Genomic DNA, 23,589 nt, shown 5'->3' with positions numbered 1-23,589 from the left:
AAACAAAAGAAAAGTCATTAAAATAATGCTATCAGAGCTAGCGGAGCTAACATTTCAGTCGTACTGATACCACACACATCATGTGACTAAAACCAAATGAATAATTGTCATCTAATTTGAATTTCCAATATATTATACAATAATGTAATAATGTGTCATTAAATCTATCGTTGCTCAAAATACAATTAACATTAAAAAAGCAGGCGGCATTTTATGAGAACAGAAGTTCTTAAATTAGTCTTTCTCTCCTTGTTTTGGTTTATAAGCCCTAAAGACAAATTCACTTCTCCCCTTTTCTTGTTATGATACCAAATCAAAAAAGCATTCACTCACCGTGTATGGTAATGCGGGAAGTGCCACTGTATGGAGATGGAGAATCTTTTTCTCCAAGCTTTACCGTATAAAAACACATCACTTCAACCTCAGAAGGTGAACTCTGAGGTGACGTCTTCAGCAGTTCAGTTCCTGTCAGTGTCTGCAGACAAGAGGAGTCTCTGACAGTTCCTCCACTTGAAATGTAGAAATGACACTGAGTCACAGAAAAGGATGGTGGAGTCTGACAGTTCAATGTGACTGAGTCTCTCTCGTTGATCACTGGTGGATTCACTGTCAGTTTAGGTGGAAGAGATGCTGAAAATGTAAGTATATGTTGGGTTAAATAATTGAAAATTCAATTTATTTAAAACATTCTGATGATATATTTAAAATGGTAGAGGATGCCCCGAGGCTGTATGTATTAGATAGTGTAATTCTTGATACCCATTTTAAATCATCAATGCGTTTCCTATTTTGAGTCACTTTGTTTGTGTTGATAATGTAAAAAGATATCTTAATGAAGCTCTTGCAAAAGTTCAGTCAAGTATACACATGCTCATGTCTATTTCCTTGCAGTCATTATCTGGGGCTGTAAATTGTGATATCAGCAGTTTCCATCAGCTGGTCTCATCTATCCAATAATACAGCAACTGCAGTCTTTTCCTGTACAATTCTTTCTCAGCCTTCAGTGTTTATGTGCACCCCTTCAACTCATCCTCATCCAGTCTATACAGATACATCAGCTTCATTTTTTCATCACTCTTCAGCACAGTCATTCTCCATTGGAGGATTTATCTTTCTCCTACTCGGGGTAAACAATCCTCTATTACAAAAATCTTCCTGTAGAGTTTAATTGCCAAAGACTTAATCATCACATATCAAATGTTATAATAAACAAAATGATTGTAATATTGGTCCATAGCAGGAGTGTTCACTCACTTCGGATGGTGATGGACGTTGTTTCACTCTCAGGAGATTGAGACACCTTAAGGTAAGAGCATTTCACTTCAACCTCAGCAGGTGAACTTTGATTTGACATCTTGAGCAGTTCAGTTCCTGTCAGTGTCTGCAGACAAGAGAAGCTTATGGCCGGTCTTACTCTTACAGTGCTGAAATAACACTGAGACACAGAAACAGATGGTGGAGGCTGACAGTCCAATGTGACTGAGTCTGTGTCTGTGATCACCGATGGATTCACCGTCAGTTTAGGTGGAAGAAGAACTGAAAGTGTAGAGGTACACATGTTATATCATGTATTTAATATAAACAGAAAAAAAATTACAATTCTGAAAATAAATTTTCATTTTCATTTCATGTAGACTACAGAAAATAGAATAAATTACAGTAAAGCCAAATTATGAGAAAGAAATGTCAAATTAATTACAGACTATCAAACTGTCCATACTGTGAACAGTTCAAGGACTGACCTTGTGCTTTCATCTCAGAACAAGAATCTGTGAGGAAAAATTGTGTTAACAAGGGAAACAGATGAAATATTAAATAGTAAATTCTCTGTTTTCTTAACCTGGTATAAAAGTGTAATTAAACATACTCACAGCAATACATAATGGACTAACATTAAATATTAATCTGGTACTTGCTAATAAAATGTCCCTGTATTGGTGTTTAAGTACCTACGGTATAATGAAAGAAACAGACAAGAGGTTTAACTTACACATGAGGACGACTAACAGCAGGTGTCCAGCCATGATGAAGCAGAATAATGTGAATGTCCCACAGTCCTTTAAGGACGACACTTGTGTTTGACTACGTGACAACTTTTACATGCTGATGTCTTTTTGCCGAACTTGTTCTCAGGAAAACCACACTGACAGGCTACAGAGGTAACCATGTGTGGTAAAGTATGTTTAGATCAACCCTACCACAATGCTGAGAAACTGGTTCAGACAAATTAAATGTCCCTAATAATATCCTTTGCTCTCATATAGTCTTTCTTGTTTGTTGTAGTTGTTACTTTTTCTGAAATGGCAGGACTAGTTGTCACTGCTGGTCCGAGTGGGGCAACAGGGACTGGAATAAAGAGAGAACAGTTCAACGACATCTTTACTCTTTGCTCGGGTTAAACAATCCTGTATCACAAAAATCTTCCTGTAGAGTCTAAGTGCCAAAGACTTAATCATCACATATCAAATGTTATAATAAACAAAATGATTGTAATATTGGTCCATAGCAGGAGTGTTCACTCACTTCGGATGGTGATGGAGGTTGTTTCACTCTCAGGAGATTGAAACACCTTAACGTAAGAGCATTTCACTTCAACTTCAGCAGGTGAACTTTGATATGACATCTTGAGCAGTTCAGTTCCTGTCAGTGTCTGCAGACAAGAGAAGCTTTTGGCCGGTCTTCCTCTTACAGTGCTGAAATAACACTGAGACACAGAAACAGATGGTGGAGGCTGACAGTCCAATGTGACTGAGTCTGTGTCTGTGATCACCGATGGATTCACTGTCAGTTTAGGTGGAAGAAGAACTGAAAGTGTAGAGGTACACATGTTATATCATGTATTTAATATAGACAGTAAAAAAAATTACAATTCTGAAAAGAAATTTTCATTTCATGTACACTACAATAAATTACAGTAAAGCCAAATTATGAGAAAGAAATGTCAAATTAATTACAGACTATTAAACTGTCCATACTGTGAACAGTTCAAGGACTGACCTTGTGCTTTCATCTCAGAAAAATAATCTGTTGAGGAAAAATTGTGTTAACAAGGGAAACAGATGAAATATTAAATAGTAAATTCTCTGTTTTCTTAACCTGGTATAAAAGTGTAATTAAACATACTCACAGCAATACATAATGGACTAACATTAAATATTAATCTGGTACTTGCTAATAAAATGTCCCTGTATTGGTGTTTAAGTACCTACGGTATAATGAAAGAAACAGACAAGAGGTTTAACTTACACATGAGGACGACTAACAGCAGGTGTCCAGCCATGATGAAGCAGAATAATGTGAATGTCCCACAGTCCTTTAAGGACGACACTTGTGTTTGACTACGTGACAACTTTTACATGCTGATGTCATTTTGCAGAGGTTGTTCTCAGGAAAACCACACTGACAGGCTACAGAGGTAACAGTATGTTTATATCAAATCTACCACAATGCTGACAAACTGTTTCAGAAAAATAATGGTTTTTGATAATTTCCTTTGCTTTCATATAATCTTTCTTATTGTTTGTTTTTGTTGTTTCTTTTTCTAAAATGTCAGAACTAGTTATCACTGCTGGTCCGAGTGGGGCAACAGGGACTGGAATAAAGAGAGAACAGTTCAATGACGTCTTTACAAAAATAAGGTTCCAGGCTTACAGGACCATGAAGGAGGCAAGGGTCAAAACCAGAGAGGCAATGCAAAACAGACAAAAAACTTCAAAATGGAGGCAGGAGACAAAAGTCCAAACAATCAGGTTGAAGATCAAATGAGCAGACACAGGCATTAGGGTAACGGGTTTGGGTATACAGGTTCATCTACAGAGCACAGGGAATAGGTTCAGATGGCTGCAAAGCAACGGCATGAGACACACCACCCCTTTGATGCTCTGACAGGGAACAAGAAGAAATAGGCCACACTGTAACACTGCAGGGCTGATGAGGCAAAGTGGAAACGGGTGATAGAGTGAGAAGGTCAGCTAACTGCAGGGCAGGAGGGAGTGACTGGATGGGGGAGAGTCTGGGGGCATCTGGTGGACAAGTAGAAAATGGCACTTAAGATAAATTAAATACAGCAAGTATTTAGTGCAGCTTTACTAAAAGAGCTATTTTTGAACAGCTCACACCTGCACATACTAGAGGTGTAAACAAATATGAGTACATGCACAGACAACATATTCTTAAGAAATACAAAAAACATCTGCATCTACATTATTCCAGTAATATTGGAAATCCTTTGCTTGACATAAGATGGTAAAATTAGCTGAAGTTAGTGACCGTCGCAAAAGTGCACACAAAATGGAGAAGGGAGTTTTGAGATCATATTTATTTTTAAACTCTTTATAAATAAAATAAAAATCATGTTTTTACCAATGTGCAAAGAGTAGTAACGAAGAGTTAAGCCCTTAAAGGTCCAGTAGTGTGTATCATTTAGGAGGATCTGTTAGCAGAAATGGAGTATAATATTCACAGGTATTTTTTTTATTAGTGTTGATCACCTGAATATAAGAATTTAGCTTATTATTATTAATTAATTATCATTATTAATTTACCTTAGAATGAGTCATTTTTATCTACAGACTTGATTCACCGTCCATGGAGGCCACCATATTGAAACGCCATGTTTCTACAGTAGCCCAGAATGGACCAACAAAAGTTTCGTGTTTGTTGCAGGTTCACAGCCCGTTCTCATTCCCAGGTTATTTAATAATGACAAGGTGTTCAGTTAATAGCAATCTGCACCTACACAGCCAGATACCACAAAATCCTACACGCTGAGTGGAAGCAGAAAGTAAAAAGATATTACATTTATAAGAAATATATCACTGATATGTGGTGGGTTTTTTTCAAATGATATTTAGATGTGTAACACGTCGTAACTGTGATCACAGTAAATGTTGGCATTGTCTTGACTCTCGTTTCACAATATCTACAGTATTAGAAGATGGATTTGTGTTGATATTTCCTGTGTGTACAAATGAATACTAATGTAAACAACGGTAAGGAACAGTCTTATTATTTGTGTATTTGTATTTTTTATATATTTTAATGCGGTCCCTGGGTCCATAATAACAATATACAGTGAGTATGTACAATTTTGATGATGTCACATTTAAACTTTTCATATTACATGTAATCAAATTACATATTGCATGTGGCGGGTGAACTTGAGCTTAATTCCTGTCATTGTCCTCATACAAGAGAAGCCTCTGACATTTCCTCCACTTACAGTGTAGAAATTACACTGACAAAACATGTCAGCCAGTTTAGGTGGAAGACGAGCTAAAAATGTAAGTAGACATTGAGGCAAACATATATTATATCAAATACTTGCTAGCTGTATTAGTATGATAATATTCCTAATGAAAAATATACTGTACAACCATGATTAAACCTCAAATTAATAACTATTAACAGACTCTAATAATTGCTTAAATTTGTGTTTATGGTTACTTAAAGTAAATATGTAACATTATATCACCATATAAACATGAACCTGAATTGTGTATAATGTTTTTATTATTTGAAGCATTGCAACACATGATATCTTCTGACCAAACTTCAGTTTCCATCAATTCAATAAAGTTCAATTAAACATTTACACCATTCTAATATCTGCTCTGGCAGATAATGATGTATATCATGTTTACATCAATTAACTGTACATAAGAAAGCAAAGTGAAGCAGATGCAAGTAAAACGTTTGTATTCCAAAGTGACTTTGGTTTGCTGTACACTGTATCTCTCTGAGCTGCTGCTGTTGTCACTCTGTGAAAAGAAAGAAACACACACACAACTTAACTTCCCTCTGTGAAGAGTAAATGATTGCCATCATTTTGCATTCGTCAAGATATTAAAGTTGCACATGTTTCTGTCCTAACAATAGAAACGTTTTTATTTTGCCTGTTCAAATTCTTTTTATTTTTAAACATTTTAGCAGAACCTGCACTACCAATCAACTGAGAACCTGATACTTTAATCAGGAAGAAAAGAGCAGCTCACCAGTGTTGCATTCATAGATGACGATACTGTATGTTTCATCATAACCACCCTTTAAATGATTTCATAAAATAATTAATGGAAGAGAGAGTGAGAACAGTATTATATAAGACAGAATCATCACTAAATGAAGGAAATTTTCTTTCTCTGCTGACACTTACCATATATTCCCTGTCATCTAAAACAGAAACCAAAGGAAAACTTAATACATTGTAACAAAAACTGTAAAAGAAACATTAATCTATAAATAACAGTCATAATGCATTGGCTTGATCAATATAGTTTATGTAAATGAGAAAAATACTGTTTGATTTACCAGTGAAGTTTGCTTTTGGTCTAAATGGAAAAAATAGAAAAACAGGTTTTATAAACAGTGTGTCATTAGAGAGGAAAGTAAAAGCACTGTACACATTTACAAATAAATATACTGAATTATTCTCCCTAAACATTTTTAAATGATGTGACTGAAAAGTGTTTCTGTTATATGGAACCTGGATCTTTCTGACCTGACAGTTGTCAGACTGTTACTCTGCTGATTTATGTCTACTATATCTACTATGCTTTTAATTTAATATATGTGTCAGTTGACTTTACAAGAATCTACTGTGATGAATGTTTACAGCAATATGTCTAAATTCTGCCAAGTGTCCACGTGCCGTTGATCAAAGCACTTAATCTGTGACTGTTGAGCAGCTCAGCAGCTGCCAGAGTGAACGTGTGAAACTCTGAATGTAAACCACAAAATGATGGAAAAGAAGACACATAACTGATACTCACTCAAATTTATATAATATTTGAGAAATAAGATTTCTTACCTCTTGGGAACACACCTTTCTAAAACACACACACACACAAACATTATTAACATTAACATCAACCAATGATTATTGACATAGATATCCATAATAAAACATCTCTATCTCCATGTAAACATATCAGCGGAGAATGATGAGGTTGTGGCCTAGACGCCAAAATCTAAATATGCTATACTGCTGTAATAAACATTTCAAATGTGAGTTGTCTGACTGAACTAATGTCAACTGTCTAAAAAAGTTAAGCTACTTTAAATAAATAAACTTTGGTGAGGTTTTAATTCTTACCAGTCCTGCTTCGAATAAAGAGAAGTGCCAATCCAAGTAAGACAGCAACCACAGTCACAACTGCTCCAATAATCAATATCGTCTTCTCTGTATTGAGAGAAGTGGCCATTAACAAGTGCCTGCCGGTTAACATAAAGGATGGAAGACAAGCACAAATACATCTCTACCACCATTGTAGTGCAGAGCGAACAGTTACAAGATGATTAAAAACCTCAAGTTCCGCTTAATCAGTGATATAAAACAAAAGTCCTCAGCCAAATAGTGTTTTAATACAATCTCCAAAAAGGTTTTATTTTATTTTAATTTCTCATTCAACTTTTTCTCTCTTTTTTCCCTATTTGCATTCATTGCCACATCATATTTAAGTACCTACATGTGAATGTCGGGTTGTTATTTTTTTATTAATTATCAATCATGCTTTGATCTAAGAGGCTTTTTAAGTCTTTTATGTCAAATTTTTTTTTTTTTAATTACTCATATAATGACTTGCTTTATATTTTATCAACATGTATTAATTAGTTTCTTTATTTCATGTAATATTTATGTTCATGTTAAACTGATACTGTGTGATTTTAAATTATTTGTTTTTATTGTTATTGTTTTTCAGGAAGACTAGCGACCACTTTGTAGAAGCGAATGGGGATTTAATTTAGGAATAAAGAACATAACATGTTGTATTAATTCCTTTACTATACAATTAAATATCAAATAATATCAAAAACTATTAATGACCTTCTGTTAACTATTTGTAAGGCACACCCTGCTGTTCAAACATATATTTCAAAAATAAAATACTTGTTTACTTTATATACATTATAATATTTGTGAACAAAAGAACATTAAACTGTGTATTCAGGAACAGGATATTAAATACATAAATTACTTTTATGTCAGCATCATGATATTTTCCAAATGAATGTAAGATAATTAATTTAAATATTTACATTTGATATGAGGCGTCCATAAATACCATATTAAATGATGATGATGACGTAAAGTCAGTCTAACTGATTCTCTGATTTTATATTGACTGAAATACCAAAAATTATGTGTAACATTTGTACAATCCGTTCTAAAACTTAATAAAGGGTTTAAAATTCACAAATATTTGACACTATGTCAATGAGCTATATTTTTATTATGTAAGAAATTACATGCTTGATCTCACTCAACTCAAACTGTTTTCAGTGGGGATTCAAGGAACAATCTAGCTTTAGTACGAGGCTTACGAAAAGTATCGTTTAAAATACAAAACATTCCCAGCAAAGTATTTTAGTATTTTCATACACTAAATAAAATGAGGTTTACCTGTTATTTCATCACCAGATGCTGGATTCATAAGAGTTGTGTCAGTAGAGGTCAAACTGCCTGCAACAGTAAAAGTTATACCGGGAATGTTATGAATTGGCGCTATACAAATAAAATTGAATTGAATTGAATTGATTTGAATTAATGGCAGATATAAAAACATTAACATTATAAATGACAAATATTAATTTCTGAAAAGTCAGAAGGAATTATTGAGAACTTGAGTAATCAATTGTTGCTGGTTTCACTAATGGAAAATAAATACAATGATTTCTTACCTTGTTTGGTTTTCACATGACTTACAGGAGTGGAAGCACCAGAGTTGCTATAGGTTAGCCCTGGTAATAAATAAAGTTAATGAAAAATATATGTGATTTGTATTTTTGTTTTTGTTTTTTATTTTGTGGATTGCTTTTTAGGTGTGTGTAATGTTGTACCTCTGGCCACAGTTAATGTTGGCATCGACTGATTCAAGCGTGATTCTCTTTCTACAATATCTACAATAAAAGATTGTGTTTTTAGTGTGATGATTAGTGTGAAGACTGGATGTTTGAAATTGTATATTGAAAACAGAAATGAAATAACAGACAGTCTGACTCAAATTACTTGTGTTTATGGGCGAAAACAAGTATTAATGATAAACAGTAATCAATAATCTTGATGTCACACTGTCACAATTAAACTTGACTGAGTTCTACTGTAATGTTTACAGTGTCTGAATTTATACAGTTGCAGTTCACTTTATTTACTGATTACTAATTGTAGTTTGACTATTAATGTCTTCTTTTACTTACCAGTCAAGCTGTGTCCATCACTACGAGGAGACAAAGAGTTGGGCTCACTTCCCAAACTGTAATCACAGCTGACATCACCCTGTTTAACTAAACTTAGACGTTTCAACAAATCATCAATTGTGACAATAAACTGGCAGAACCACTGATTGGTTGAGCTTCTTTTCTTCCAGATGGTTGTTGTTTTAACTGGATCACTTTCTTCTCCAAAGTACAGGTTACATCTCGTATCATGATTAGCAGATCCAGGGAGAGAACAAGTAAAGAGAACGTGTTCACCATGAAAATGCTGAAGGGTTATCAGTGGTGTTTGACCTACAAACACAAAGAAGAGTCATAAAAAAATGCTATCAGAGCTAACAGAGCTAACATTTCAGTGTACCAACAAGCCAATCTGGTGAAAGAAGGAAAATACATTTCAAAATATAATACTCAGAAGCACATACTGTATGATACAGATACCATATTTCCATCTGTAATTCTGTACCTGATGTTTGTTTTTCAGGAGTTACAGGAGTTGAAGCATGAGACCTGGTACCTGATGAATAAAAATCTTTTGAAATCTTCAAAATAATAAATATAATAAGTGATTTGTGATAATGTTCTGGATTTAAATGTTTAAGTTCCTACCTGTGGTCATAGTAAATGTCGGCACAGTCTGTGTCATGCGTGACTCTTTTTCCACAGTATCTACAATAAAAAAAAAAAAATGGAACCTGTTAATTTCTTGTGTAGACAACTATGTGGGACTATAAACCAGAGGACATTGCAGTGGCCCTCCAACATTTCATGATTTCAGGACAATGATAGTCGGGCAACTGATGATGATGATGCTACATTGAAGTCCCTTATATGGCTAATTGGTGTCTATTGGTTTTCTGGTTTAGATTAAACCACGCCCACTTCCGTATGATGAAAGCCTCGACTGCATGTGACACCTACAGTAGTTTGGAAAATAGTCTGGCACTGAATTCACTGTTTATCAGAGTGTTGTTGTGTAAAGGGAAACATTAATCCTAAAAGACTATGACTTTACAGTTGCAGTCAAACATAGAGGCTGTATTATGTGAATCTAAATACAGTAGTCATTTAAAAACAGACATAAATATAAAGTTACTGTATGGTGTCCATCTAATTTTACCCTGAATTCACTTTATTAAAATCTATTTCAGTGGATGTGTTGTAGCAGTGTGGCATGTGTGTTCATGTCTTCTGTGACTTACCAGTCAAGTTGTATCGATCACTACGAGGAGACAAAGAGTTGGGTTCACGTCCCAAACTGTAATCACAGCTGGCATCACTCTGTTTAACTAAACGTAGACGTTTCAACAAATCATCAATTGTGACAATAAACTGGCAGAACCACTGATTGGTTGAGCTTCTTTTCTTCCAGATGGTTGTTGTTTTAACTGGATCACTTTCTTCTCCAAAGTACAGGTTACATTTCGTATCATGATTAGCAGATCCAGGCAGAGAGCAAGTAAAGAGAACGTGTTCACCATGAAAATGCTGAAGAGTCATCTGTGGTGTTTGACCTACAAACACAAAGAAAAGTCATTAAAATAATGCTATCAGAGCTAGCGGAGCTAACATTTCAGTCGTACTGATACCACACACATCATGTGACTAAAACTAAATAAATAATTGTCATCTAATTTGAATTTCTAATATGTTATACAATAATGTAATAATGTGTCATTAAATCTATCATTGCTCAAAATACAATTAACATTAAAACAGCAGGCGGCATTTTATGAGAACAGAAGTTCTTAAATGAGTCTTTCTCTCCTTGTTTTGGTTTATAAGCCCTAAAGACAAATTCACTTCTCCCCTTTTCTTGTTATGATACCAAATCAAAAAAGCATTTACTCACCGTGTATGGTAATGCGGGAAGTGCCACTGTATGGAGATGGAGAATCTTTTTCTCCAAGCTTTACAGTATAAAAACACATCACTTCAACCTCAGCAGGTGAACTTTGATATGACATCTTGAGCAGTTCAGTTCCTGTCAGTGTCTGCAGACAAGAGAAGCTTGTGGCCGGTCCTCCTCTTACAGTGCTGAAATAACACTGAGACACAGAAACAGATGGTGGAGGCTGACAGTTCAATGTGACTGAGTCTGTGTCTGTGATCACCGATGGATTCACTGTCAGTTTAGGCGGAAGAAGAACTGAAAGTGTAGAGGTACACATGTTATATCCTGTATTTAATATAGACAGTAAAACAAATTATAAATCTGAAAAGAAATTTTCATTTCATGTACACTACAATAAATTATAGTAAAGCCAAATTATGAGAAAGAAATGTCAAATTAATTACAGACTATTAAACTGTCCATACTGTGAACAGTTCAAGGACTGACCTTGTGCTTTCATCTCAGAACAAGAATCTGTTGAGGAAAAATTGTGTTAACGAGGGAAACAGATGAAATATTAAATAGTAAATTCTCTGTTTTCTTAACCTGGTATAAAAGTGTAATAATTCATACTAATACCAATGCATAATGGACTAACATTAAATATTAATCTGGTACTTGCTAATAAAATGTCCCTGTATTGGTGTTTAAGTACCTACGGTATAATGAAAGAAACAGACAAGAGGTTTAACTTACACATGAGGACGACTAACAGCAGGTGTCCAGCCATGATGAAGCAGAATAATGTGAATGTCCCACAGTCCTTTAAGGACGACACTTGTGTTTGACTACGTGACAACTTTTACATGCTGATGTCATTTTGCAGAGGTTGTTCTCAGGAAAACCACACTGACAGGCTACAGAGGTAACCATGTGTGGTACAGTATGTTTAGATCAACCCTACCACAATGCTGAGAAACTGGTTCAGAAAAAAATTATGTTTTTTAATAATTTCCTTTTCTTTCATATAGTCTCTTTTATTGTTTGTTTTAGTTGTTGCTTTTTTCTAAAATGGCAGGACTAGTTGTCACTGCTGGTGCGAGTGGGGCAACAGGGACTGGAATAAAGAGAGAACAGTTCAATGACGTCTTAACAAAAATATAAGTTAGGTTAGAGTCACGATCAAGTATTATGTAGGATATATGAACATATAGTAAATTAGTTTAGGATACTGGAGTCCCATATTAAGTCCACAAATAAACAACACAGAGCAACAACTCACATAAAATCATTAATCATAAAAAAGATCAAACAGAGTGTAGTGTGGTATAACATGCTGATACATAATGGCTGACATTATAAATCAATGATTTGTAACAGTCTACATTAATAATTAAAGAATCTATAAGAGGTTTAACTTACACATGAGGAAGACAAACAACAGGTGTCCAGCCATGATGAAGCTGACTACTGAGACTGTCCATAAAGATACTTTCGTGTCTGACTACAGACTTTGACATACTTAAGCGTCATTTTGCTAAACTTGCTCTCAAGAAAAACCACAGCTAGCAAACAGACAGGCCACAGAAACACCCTTTATTGCACTTGCTCTGAAAAACCTAGAACAAAAAACATAGAAAATCGACCACAGTGTGGGCAGAAATAAAATAAATGTTCCAATGTTGATCTCATTATCAGACAGGACACAGAAATACACACTCTTCACTTCCTTTTAAACTACCTATGTGTTTTATTTTCGGTCGAATCAACAACACTGAAGGCTGAACTCTGAATAAAGATTAATTTATTTAATTTCCGTTGCTTTGTTGTTTTTTACAGATATACAACAGCTCACACAACAGTCTGTGTGTGTGTGTGTGTGTGTGTGTGTGGATCACTTGCTTCTCCAAAGTACAGGTTACATCTTGTACCATGATAAGCAAATGCATAAGACTCATCTAGTGTTTGTTTAATTTGAATGTTAAATTTAATTTGAATGTATGTTTAATGTATGTCCAATGTATGTATGTATCTATTTTATGCTGCTACTGGATGCTTGAATTTCCCTCGGGATAAATAAAGTATCTATCTATCTATCTATCTATCTATCTATCTATCTATCTATCTATCTATCTATCTATCTATCTATCTATCTATCTATCTATTTACAGAAAGCACTATTCTGCTGTATTCTGTGTTGTAAGACGGGTCTGTGATTTCAAACCGTGAAGAAATTCACGTCCTGCTGTGCCTTCCATGGAGGCCGCCATGTTGAAGCAGCATGTTTCTACAGTACCCCCAAACTGACAAACCAAACACTGGCTCAACAGGGCCAGCTGTGTTTTTTCATGTCACTTTAGCAGGTGAGCTTTGATTTGTGTAATCAATAAATATAATTAACTACTCTCCTATAAAGTACACTGTAAAAGTGTAATAAAACATACTTTTCTGAAACTAAGATATGCAATAAGGCCCCATGAGCTATTATGGGCCATTTTTTGTCAATAGCTTCCTCATTTCTGATCATAGACACTAATTTACATTCATACAGGCCTCTTCCAATTTACACAACCTGCATTTTTTTCAAGAAAGTCTTGCAATATGGCCTAATGCAATTCTGACATTGCAACTTTTTCTAAAACCAATCCTAACATCATTATAACCCAATGGGTCACATACAGTATGACAAAACACTAGACCGTACAACGCCTGGATTCTATTGGCCTGGCATTCGGGGAGATGTATGCCGCTGGTGAGCATCTTCTCCCCAATGTCAGTTGGTTAACCAGCCGGCCATCCCCAGCCTTTGCGTCCATTACCACTCATTAAAGTTCCATTTGAGTGTATTTGCATGGACCTCATCGGGCGAGTGCATGTTGATATCGTTTTGTACTAGTCCTGGTGGATTATGTAATTGAGTTGGGGCCTAAGGTATTAAATTCCACAAATCCTGCCTGCGGATTAAGTTGGTCATGGCCCCCTAGGTTTGTTTGGGCCCCCCACCATATTAATCATGCTTTATCAGAAAAAAAACCTGCTTGGAATTTTACACGGCACACGTGTGCACACTTGGCCGCACTAGCACACGCACGTTGGAATATGCCTGCTACTGAGGAATAGTTACAACATCCTGACTGAAACACAAATTAGACCGCTGTGCAATACAATAACAACAAATAAAAATACAATAAACACAGCAGTGGCAACAGCATAATCATATTTCTACCCTTTTATACGTTTTTCTTCCTCGTTTTTCTGACAGAGAAGTTTGCTCAGAATATCACTTTCGATGGACATCAGAGACAGGTGATTCAGTCTGTTCTGGCCCATTGTGGATCTCAGTCTGTTTTATTTATCCATCTATTTTCCATAAGCTACCATAGCCTTTCTGTGGTGTTCCGATCCTTCGTGTTCAGCCAAGCGGGGGGCGGCTGAACACTGTAGCCCGCTGTCAGTGCAGACTGAATATCACAGCTCCCAAATAATTTACATGCAAAACAAAACACAGTACCTTTTGACGGGGAATAGGGCAACCATTCTCTTGGCACAGTTTCATCATTTGTTTCCTTTTAAACAGGGTTTTGGAAAAGTACCGTTTTTGGTGTTTGTGCTGTCTTTCTGAGGCAGCAATATCTGCGTCCTTGTTCTGACAAGTTTCAGGTCCCATTCTAACTCAGTATGTCCTCATGTCTTCATCAATTTTATCTCAGCATGCAGGATTCGAGGCATCATGGCAGTATCAACAGCGTCAACATTAACGTTAGCCTTTAGCCCGCTGTTGTGAACACATGAAGATTCCACAACCTCGAAAAATCCTGTCAATTTAGGAATTTTCTTGAGTAGATCTTGGTCACGCTATTCTTTTAGTCGTTGTGCTTTTCTTTTTTGTGCTCTGCTATCACATTTCCTTTCTGACATTTTGCCACTATACTGTCTAGTAACAGTGAATGACAACAATAGAATAGACAATCTAGAACAAAACTGACCTCATGAACCCGGCCACATGATGGCAGCTGATTGGGTAAATGTGTCCCATAACTACCCAATCAGCGACCTAATTTTTTTAATGTTTCTAAGGACCCCGATAGGAGGCACGTTTTTTTTCCTGGTGTAGTAAATTAAAATAATTAAAAATAGTCTGGCCAATCAGGTGCCCCTGCATACGTGGGGCCCCTAGTCTGCAGTTTAGGCCAGCCTGTGCATTAATCCGCCTGTGCCTGCCTTGCCAGGACGCACAGATCTCATACAGCACCACATTGAGACTCACCCGGGTGTGATGGTGCAATGCCCTAACAGTTACCTGAACACAAATGTTCAGAACGAATTGAAAGCCATGTTGGAGATGGGAGTAATAGAAGAGTCCAATATTGCCAGTTGTAGCCACATTGTTCTTGTGCTTAAGAAGAATGGGTCTATTCGGTTCTGTGTGGATTATCGCAAGGTGAATGATGTCAGATGTGAAAAGAATGCAGAGTGGTCTGTATTTTGGGCAGTAAATAGCTAAAGAACAACTGACAGCAATGTCATAGTTTTTTTTTAAGTAAATTATTTTGGATGTCATTGATAATATGGATCATATAAAATACCTGAAAGACACCAGAACATTTGAACATCATACTACATGTTTGAGAAAGTTGGTGAATAAATACAAATAAATATTTTCCTTCCTTCATTTATCCCTTGTGTTATTTTCTCAAGTGTGCTCAAGTGAATGTGTGTGTGTGTGTGTGTGTGTGTGTGTGTGTGTGTGTGTGTTTGTGTGTACACACAGTAAGTTGTAAATGTGACAAATTGCATAAAGTTACAAAAAATATTATCATTAAACAAACCCATTTGAATACAAAACATAAATTACAAACAGAAAGTTAACTTTGCTTTGCTATATTATATATGAGAAACACTAAATACATTTTCACGAAACAAAGAAATCCGAATTTAAATGCAGTTTGGAACCCATGCTGTGCTTTGTATGTCATAAACCATAACTCGTACCATAACCATGTACTCATGGTTTATTTGTTTGAGCTAAGAAAAAACATTGCAATAGTGTGACATTAATCCTGATGATGATAATTATAAAAGTCAACTTTAAACACAACGTTATTAAAACACATTTCAAGTTCTTTAGTCTGCTTTATAAAACTTGAGTGTGTATCTATGTATGTATGTATGTATTACAAACATGTCTTAAGGACATAAAATCCTGGATGACCTGCAATTTTCTGATGTTAAACTCAGAAAAAAACGAAATTCTTGTTCTTGGCCCCAAAAACCTTAGAGACTCATTGTCTAAAGATATGGTCACTCTAGATGGCATTAACTTGGCCTCTAGCACCACTGTCAGGAATCTTGGAGTTATCTTTGATCAGGATTTGTCATTTAACTCCCACATAAAGCAGACCTCTAGGACTGCCTTCTTTCATTTACGTAATATTAGAAAAATTAGACACATCCTATCACAGACAGATGCAGAAAAACTAATCCATGCATTTGTTACTTCAAGGCTGGATTACTGCAACTCTTTATTATCAGGTTGCCCCAATAAGTCCATTAAAACGCTCCAATTAATTCAGAACGCTGCAGCACGAGTACTGACAGGAACTAGAAAAAGAGATCACATCTCTCCTGTACTAGCTACTCTGCATTGGCTCCCTATAAAATGTAGAATTGAATTTAAAATCCTCCTCCTCACCTATAAAGCTCTTCATGGTCAGGCCCCTTCATATCTTAAAGAGCTCATAGTACCCTATTACCCCACTAGAACATTACGTTCTCTAAATGCAGGGCTACTTGTGGTTCCTATAGTCTCTAAAAGTAGAACAGGAGCCAGAGCCTTCAGTTACCAAGCTCCTCTCCTGTGGAACCAGCTTCCAGTTGTGGTTCGGGAGGCAGACACCCTCACCACATTCAAGAGTAGGCTTAAGACATTCCTCTTTGATAAAGCTTATAGTTAGGGCTGGATCAGGTGAGTCCTGAACCATCCCTTAGTTATGCTGCTATAGGCCTAGACTATCGGGGGATTTCCCATGGTGCACTGAGCTACTCTCTTCCTCTCTCTTTCTGCACTCATTCATGTCCCTTTAATGCATGTTACTAACTCCACTTCTTCCCCGGAGTTCTTGTGCTTTCTCGTCTCGCAGGTTCTCATGGATCCTGGTGGAGCCTCCTGCCATGGTCCTGCTTGACTGCCATTGCCAATACTGTTGTTGCTGTGCACCTGTCTGTCTGTCTGTCGCTCTCTCTCTCTCTCTCTCTCTCTCTCTCTCTCTCTCTCTCTCACACCCCAACTGGTCGAGACAGACGACCACCCACCTAGAGCCGGAGGATCTGTCCTAGGTTTCTGCCTTTTAACAGGCAGTTTTTCCTTGCCCTTGTCGCCAAGTGCTTGCTCATGGTGGTACTGTTGGGTCTCTGTAATTAATGTTAAAGAGTTCGGTCTAGACCTGCTCTATTTGAAAAGTGTCCTGAGATAACTTCTGTTATGAATTGGAGCTATACAAATAAAATTGAATTGAATTGAATTATCTGCACGGTGCTATACATCGTGTCCTTCAGGGCAGATGTGGCTCCTCAGAGAGGATGGAGTTCAAATAGTTTGGGTCATACTAGGAAAAGAAGAAAACCAACTTGAGGATCTATCAATATATATGACAGTATATTTAACATTGTTTCTCATCAGACTCACATTCTCATATTGAGGCTCCTGACTTTTCACTTCCTTGGAACCTGCTAGTGAGAAAGACACACACAGTCAAGGCCAACTTTTAGCCAAAACAAACTAAATCTGCTGTTCAGAGAATAATTCTATATCATCTCTTCTCATACAATGTTTCCAGCTGTGTGGCTTTCAGCGCAGCCATTATAAACTGATACTCTGTTGATACACTCATGCCAGTGATTTTTGCTGCTGTGGTTCCTTTCACCAACCTGCTATATTTTTGATTTACCTCAAAATTAATGCTGTTGGATTTTTTTTTGCTAGATGTAACCAACATACATTGTCTAACCCTCTTAAACTGAATAAATCTCAAGATGCAATGATTGTGAAAGTACAACTTCTAGAGCTCACATATATTTAATCATTAGAGACAAACTATGAAAATAACTATTATAGATTTGTCTCATGAAATTCAAAATTTCAGTAGTGTATACACATATATATATTTACATTCAATCTTCAGTGGACACATTAATTGACATAGTTCTCACCAGTTCTTTTAGTAAAAAGAAGTGCCAATCCCAGTACGATGAGGCCCACAGTTACTCCAAAACCAGATACAAATACTACAAACTTCAATATCCACTTTTCATCTGTGAACAGAAGTTATAAACAAGTGTCATTTTTACTTCTCACATTGACAGAAAAGCAAGAGATGACTACAATATTCAACCACCAATAAGCACTTTTGCTTTGTAACTGATATAACTGTGTAAATGAGGTTGTAAACATTATTTATTCACACATACTGTACTCACCTGAGGCTGTTTTCAGAGGGACTGCAGAGAAAGAGGAATCTATAGTGTAAGACGTACTAACACTCAAACCTAGCAAGTGCATAGCCACAAAAGTTTTTAAACATTCACAGCAGTGCAAGTTAGCATTTTGTTGCAGTAAGAATAAGAATAATAAGATAATGATAAAAATCTTTAGTCTAGTTATTTCAGTTTCTGGATTCATAGGGGTCATACTGCTATCTGTTCCTTGAAGGCATAAAAGATATTAACATTAATATTATCTTCCTTTGTACGAAGAGTACAAATAATAAGCAGTGTTGTCATGTTCTGCTTAATAACAGCTTTATTGTACATGAACGATGTGGACAAACATCCGTACAGTCTAACTTCACATAAGCATAAGCACATGCAGATTCATCACACACAATCAGAGTAACCAATCAGCAACCACCTCTTCAGTACGTACTTTGACATTCAGATTATTCACTTTTCTAAAACATATTAGAGTTAGGGTGAAATGTTGAACATGTAAATAAATACTTAACCTGATGCTGGTTTCACTGATGTTGGGAAAGTAGAGATCAAACTATCAGTGATTCTTGGCATACCAACAGGCCAACCTGGTGAAAGAAGGAAAATACATTTCAAAATATAATACTCAGAAAGACATAACTTACTGTATGATACAGATACCATATTTCCATCTGTAATTCTGTACCTGATGTTTGTTTTTCAAAAGTTACAGGAGTTGAAGCATGAGACCTGTTACCTGAATATTTTTAAATCTTCAAAATAATGAATATAATAAGTGATTTGTGATAATGTTCTGGATTTAAATGTTTAAGTTCCTACCTGTGGTCATAGTAAATGTCGGCACAGTCTGTGTCATGCGTGACTCTTTTTCCACAATATCTACAATTTAAAAATTGATTTGAACCTGTTAATTTCTTGTGTAGACAACCATGTGGGACTATGGTCCGTGTATGTTTTGGTCATTGGATTTTCCTTTCAGAAACGGGTATTAAAAAACTGAAAACGAGTGGTTATTTGATTTTCGTTTTAAAATACAAAAATTAAAATTGAAATACAAGGCGTTTTTCTTTTTCATGGTCAAAAGGGGATGAGCGAAAATTAAAAAAATATTCGATTTTCATTTTCTATTTCATATAACAAAAAATAAAATCACTAGAAAGCAGAAACAGAAAAAGGCCTGTTAATTCATATTATAGACCGGATGTTGTCATTTACAGGACGGTGCTGTGGAGAAGAAACAGTAGGCTAGTAGACTGCGGTCAATCCAGCCGTGAGTCCGATCTCCGTGGTCAAATCAGCCGCACTTAAATTTAGAGTGTACAAGTATTCTCACTACTTCCGGTTTTCAAAATAAAGGTATTTAGAACAGTAAGCTATAATTAAAATATGTTACATTAAAGTGTTTCATGCGCCCCTGATGAATAAAAAAACACTTTATATCAAGTATCTTTACTGCACCAGTGTGGAGAAATGCCAAAATAAAAGTCTCATATTTATGCCTCCAGAGATTGCATATTTGACCATATTTGAGGTACTGTAAAAACATATTGCTCAGTGTTTCCTGGCTACTGATGGTATATTTGACTTTTACACATATGAGACTACAAACACACTTAACATCAAGCATTTTTACTGTACCAATTTGGAGAAATTCAACAATAAAAGTCCCATATTTGTACCTCCATGTGGCATATTTTCATATATTTGAGCTACTGTAAAAACACTTTGCTCAATAATTCCTGGCTTTGGATGGTATATTTGACTTCTACACATCTAAGACTATAAGTATACTTAATATCAAGCATTTTTACTGTACCAATGTGGAGAAATTGAAGAATAAAAGTCCCATATTTATACTTCCAGATTCCATATTTTCTTATATTTGAGCTACTGTAAAAATGTAAACTGTATGTGGAACCACCTGCAACAGCTGTCACACTGAATAATATAAAAATAATATGTGAGGAAGAGACAGTAGGTACAATGGTGTTTTGAAGTTAAAACTAATTATTTTTCCCTTTTACCTACAAATGGACACAGCAGAGCTGCAAAATAAGAAGAATGTGGACTGGCATTGCATTTTGTGTGAAAAGTAAACAAATTAGAATTGTGTAGGATTTTGTGTTTAGTGTTTAGTGTTTATATTATCAATATGTTATTAAACATTTGTGTGAAATTTTGTCGTGATTACTGCAGCATTATTGAAGTATAATGAAAATGGACCGGATCATTTGGACAAGCAATAACAACAAATGTAGACCATGACCCCAGTTAATACATCAGATCTGTTGTAACGTTAATTATGTAAACTACAGGATGTTGTATGACTTTGCTAGCGTTAAGAAAGTTGGAAATATTCTCTCCTGTAGCATCAAATAACGCTTCACCCATAGCCTGGAAATATTGAGCAATATGTTTTTACAGTAGCTCAAATATGGTCAAATATGCAATCTCTGGAGGCATAAATATGAGACTTTTATTTTGGCATTTCTCCACACTGGTGCAGTAAAGATACTTGATATAAAGTGTTTTTTATTCATCAGGGGCACAACACTTTAATGTAACATATTTTAATTATAGCTTACTGTTCTAAATACCTTTATTTTGAAAACCGGAAGTAAATACGCTGTTTCTCCGCATTTACCATAATGCTGAGAATACTCGTACTCTCTAAATTTAAGTGCGGCTGATTCGACCACGGAGATCGGACTCACGGCTGGATTGACCGCAGTCTACTAGCCTACTGTTTCTTCTACACAGCACCGTCCTGTAAATGACAACATCCGGTCTCAGAATATGAAAAAACAGGCCTTTTTTCCGTTTCGACTATAAACCAGAGAACATTTCATGAAAAAAAAAGATTTCAGGACAATATATAGCTAATTGGTGTCTATTGGTTTTCTGGTTTAGATTAAACCACGCCCACTTCTGTATGACGAAAGCCTCGACCTCGAAAGCTACAGTAGTTTGGAAAAGCATGTGGCACTGAATTCGCTGTTTAGGTTGTTGTCTTGTTGTTGTGTAAAGGGAAACAATAATCCTGAAGGACTATGACTTAACAGTTACAGTCAAACATAGAGGCTGTATTCATACTTTGCACGTGACGTCACAACTACTAGCTGGCGGGCAAGAACATCGTTCTCCAGCAACGAAACCCAGTAAACTAATGAAGGATCTTGCCAGGACGTCGCCAGTTTTACTATACAAAAGTATATATACATATATATATATATATCATATGTACGTGATTTGATATGATATGATGAGAAGAAGAATACATGTTACAGTACACACGTTACTGTTGTACTGCGTCTACTTACTTACAGTTACTTTGCATACATACTATCGTACAGTTATTACTACTACATTAACGTTACAACCTAACAGATTGCTAACAGGATTAAAGGCATTTCGCTGCCCCAGCTGCTCTTGTCTGTTGTCTGATGCTATGTGGAGTGGATGAGCAGGTAGGCTACAATGTTTGACATCCTGTTAGCCATTTATGATACAGCCTAGTTGGCATAAAGTTTTTTTTAAACTAACGTTACTTATCAAGCTGTCATTGGCCGGCAGGCAGGGTGTACATATTCAGATGAAGACTTCATCACACGACGGTACAGATGTCACTTTGTGTATAGCTACAAACATGCAAACATTAGCAAACATTAGCGGTTAACGTTAGCTAGCTAACTGGTAACACTCACGTTTGCTTTGATTATGAAGATATTCCTGTTTTTCACCTCCCATACGACAGCGTTGTTAACCCATCCACTCTTGAAGAAAAGATAGCTATCCTTACTTTTGTAGGCTTTCATTTTTTGTGCGGTGTAAGTTGACGGATATATGTAAATTTATATGTTTCTTGCCCGCCAGGTAACCATGGTAATCACGTGATTGCAAAGTATGAATTATGTGAATCTAAATACAGTATTCATTTAAAAACAGACACAAGTATAAAGGTACTGTATGTCTATTTATACCCAGAATTCATTTATTCAAATCTATTTCAATGGATGTGTTGTAGCAGTGTGGCATGTGTGTTCATGTCTTCTGTAACTTACCAGTCAAGTTGTATCGATCACTACGAGGAGACAAAGAGTTGGGTTCACGTCCCAAACTGTAATCACAGCTGGCATCACCCTGTTTAACTAAACATAGACGTCTCAGCAAATCATCAATTGTGACAATAAACTGGCAGAACCACTGATTGGTTGAGCTTCTTTTCTTCCAGATGGTTGTTGTTTTAACTGGATCACTTTCTTCTCCAAAGTACAGGTTACATCTCGTATCATGATTAGCAGATCCAGGCAGAGAGCAAGTAAAGAGAACGTATTCACCATGAAAATGCTGAAGAGTCATCTGTGGTGTTTGACCTACAAACACAAAGAAAAGTCATTAAAATAATGCTATCAGAGCTAACGGAGCTAACATTTCAGTCGTACTGATACCACACACATCATGTGACTAAAACAAACGAATAATTGTCATCAAATTTGAATTTCTAATATATTATACAATAATGTAATAATGTGTCATTAAATCTATCATTGCTCAAAATACAATTAACATTAAAAAAGCAGGCGGCATTTTATGAGAACAGAAGTTCTTAAATGAGTCTTTCTCTCCTTGTTTTGGTTTATAAGCCATAAAGACAAATTTTTTTTCTTGTTATGATACCAAATCAAAAAAGCATTCACTCACTGTGTATGGTAATGCGGGAAGTGCCACTGTATGGAGATGGAGAATCTTTTTCTCCAAGCTTTACAGTATAAAAACACATCACTTCAACCTCAGCAGGTGAACTCTGAGGTGACATCTTCAGCAGTTCAGTTCCTGTCAGTGTCTGCAGACAAGAGGAGTCTCTGACAGTTCCTCCACTTAAAATGTAGAAATGACACTGAGTCACAGAAAAGGATGGTGGAGTCTGACAGTTCAATGTGACTGAGTCTGTCTCGTTGATCACCGGTGGATTCACTGTCAGTTTAGGTGGAAGAGATGCTGAAAATGTAAGTATATGTTCGGTTAAATACTTCTGATGATACATTTAAAATGGTAGA

At 36.0% G+C, this 23,589-nt stretch overlaps 2 protein-coding genes across 13 annotated transcripts in view; one reads left to right on the top strand and one right to left on the bottom strand.

Moving 5' to 3' along the window:
* Window positions 1-23,589, top strand: part of LOC127372529 (voltage-dependent calcium channel subunit alpha-2/delta-3-like) — a 69,785-nt gene that overhangs the window by 40,962 nt on the left and 5,234 nt on the right. The window lies entirely within an intron of this gene.
* The window catches only part of LOC127372538 (uncharacterized), a 29,797-nt gene that overhangs the window by 5,143 nt on the left and 1,065 nt on the right, over window positions 1-23,589 (bottom strand). The window contains exons 4-16 of one of the 12 annotated variants that reach the window (XM_051416387.1): window positions 23,234-23,530; window positions 22,594-22,905; window positions 9,820-9,879; window positions 9,677-9,727; window positions 9,193-9,504; window positions 8,836-8,895; window positions 8,677-8,736; window positions 8,399-8,458; window positions 7,091-7,177; window positions 6,806-6,824; window positions 6,307-6,326; window positions 6,152-6,168; window positions 5,775-6,042 (exon numbers count right to left, since the gene is read on the bottom strand). In XM_051416387.1, the coding sequence (XP_051272347.1) occupies window positions 5,971-6,042; window positions 6,152-6,168; window positions 6,307-6,326; window positions 6,806-6,824; window positions 7,091-7,177; window positions 8,399-8,458; window positions 8,677-8,736; window positions 8,836-8,895; window positions 9,193-9,504; window positions 9,677-9,727; window positions 9,820-9,879; window positions 22,594-22,905; window positions 23,234-23,530 (1,427 nt within the window). In that variant the 3' untranslated portion in view covers window positions 5,775-5,970. Of the gene's footprint in view, window positions 1-333; window positions 631-1,254; window positions 1,537-1,742; window positions 1,770-1,990; window positions 2,347-2,523; window positions 2,806-2,997; window positions 3,025-3,246; window positions 3,430-5,774; window positions 6,043-6,151; window positions 6,169-6,306; window positions 6,327-6,805; window positions 6,825-7,090; window positions 7,178-8,398; window positions 8,459-8,676; window positions 8,737-8,835; window positions 8,896-9,192; window positions 9,505-9,676; window positions 9,728-9,819; window positions 9,880-10,412; window positions 10,725-11,062; window positions 11,360-11,551; window positions 11,579-11,800; window positions 12,162-12,466; window positions 12,500-17,729; window positions 17,774-18,253; window positions 18,356-18,520; window positions 18,545-18,700; window positions 18,746-19,044; window positions 19,096-22,593; window positions 22,906-23,233; window positions 23,531-23,589 lie in introns of those variants that run through there. The other 11 variants (XM_051416386.1, XM_051416385.1, XM_051416394.1 and 8 more) reach the window with 11 other exon arrangements.

This window comes from Dicentrarchus labrax, unplaced genomic scaffold (genome assembly GCF_905237075.1).
Source record: "Dicentrarchus labrax unplaced genomic scaffold, dlabrax2021, whole genome shotgun sequence".
NCBI lineage: Eukaryota > Metazoa > Chordata > Actinopteri > Moronidae > Dicentrarchus > Dicentrarchus labrax.
Note: the sequence above shows the minus strand (reverse complement) of the source record. Positions and strands in the feature narration are given on the sequence as shown.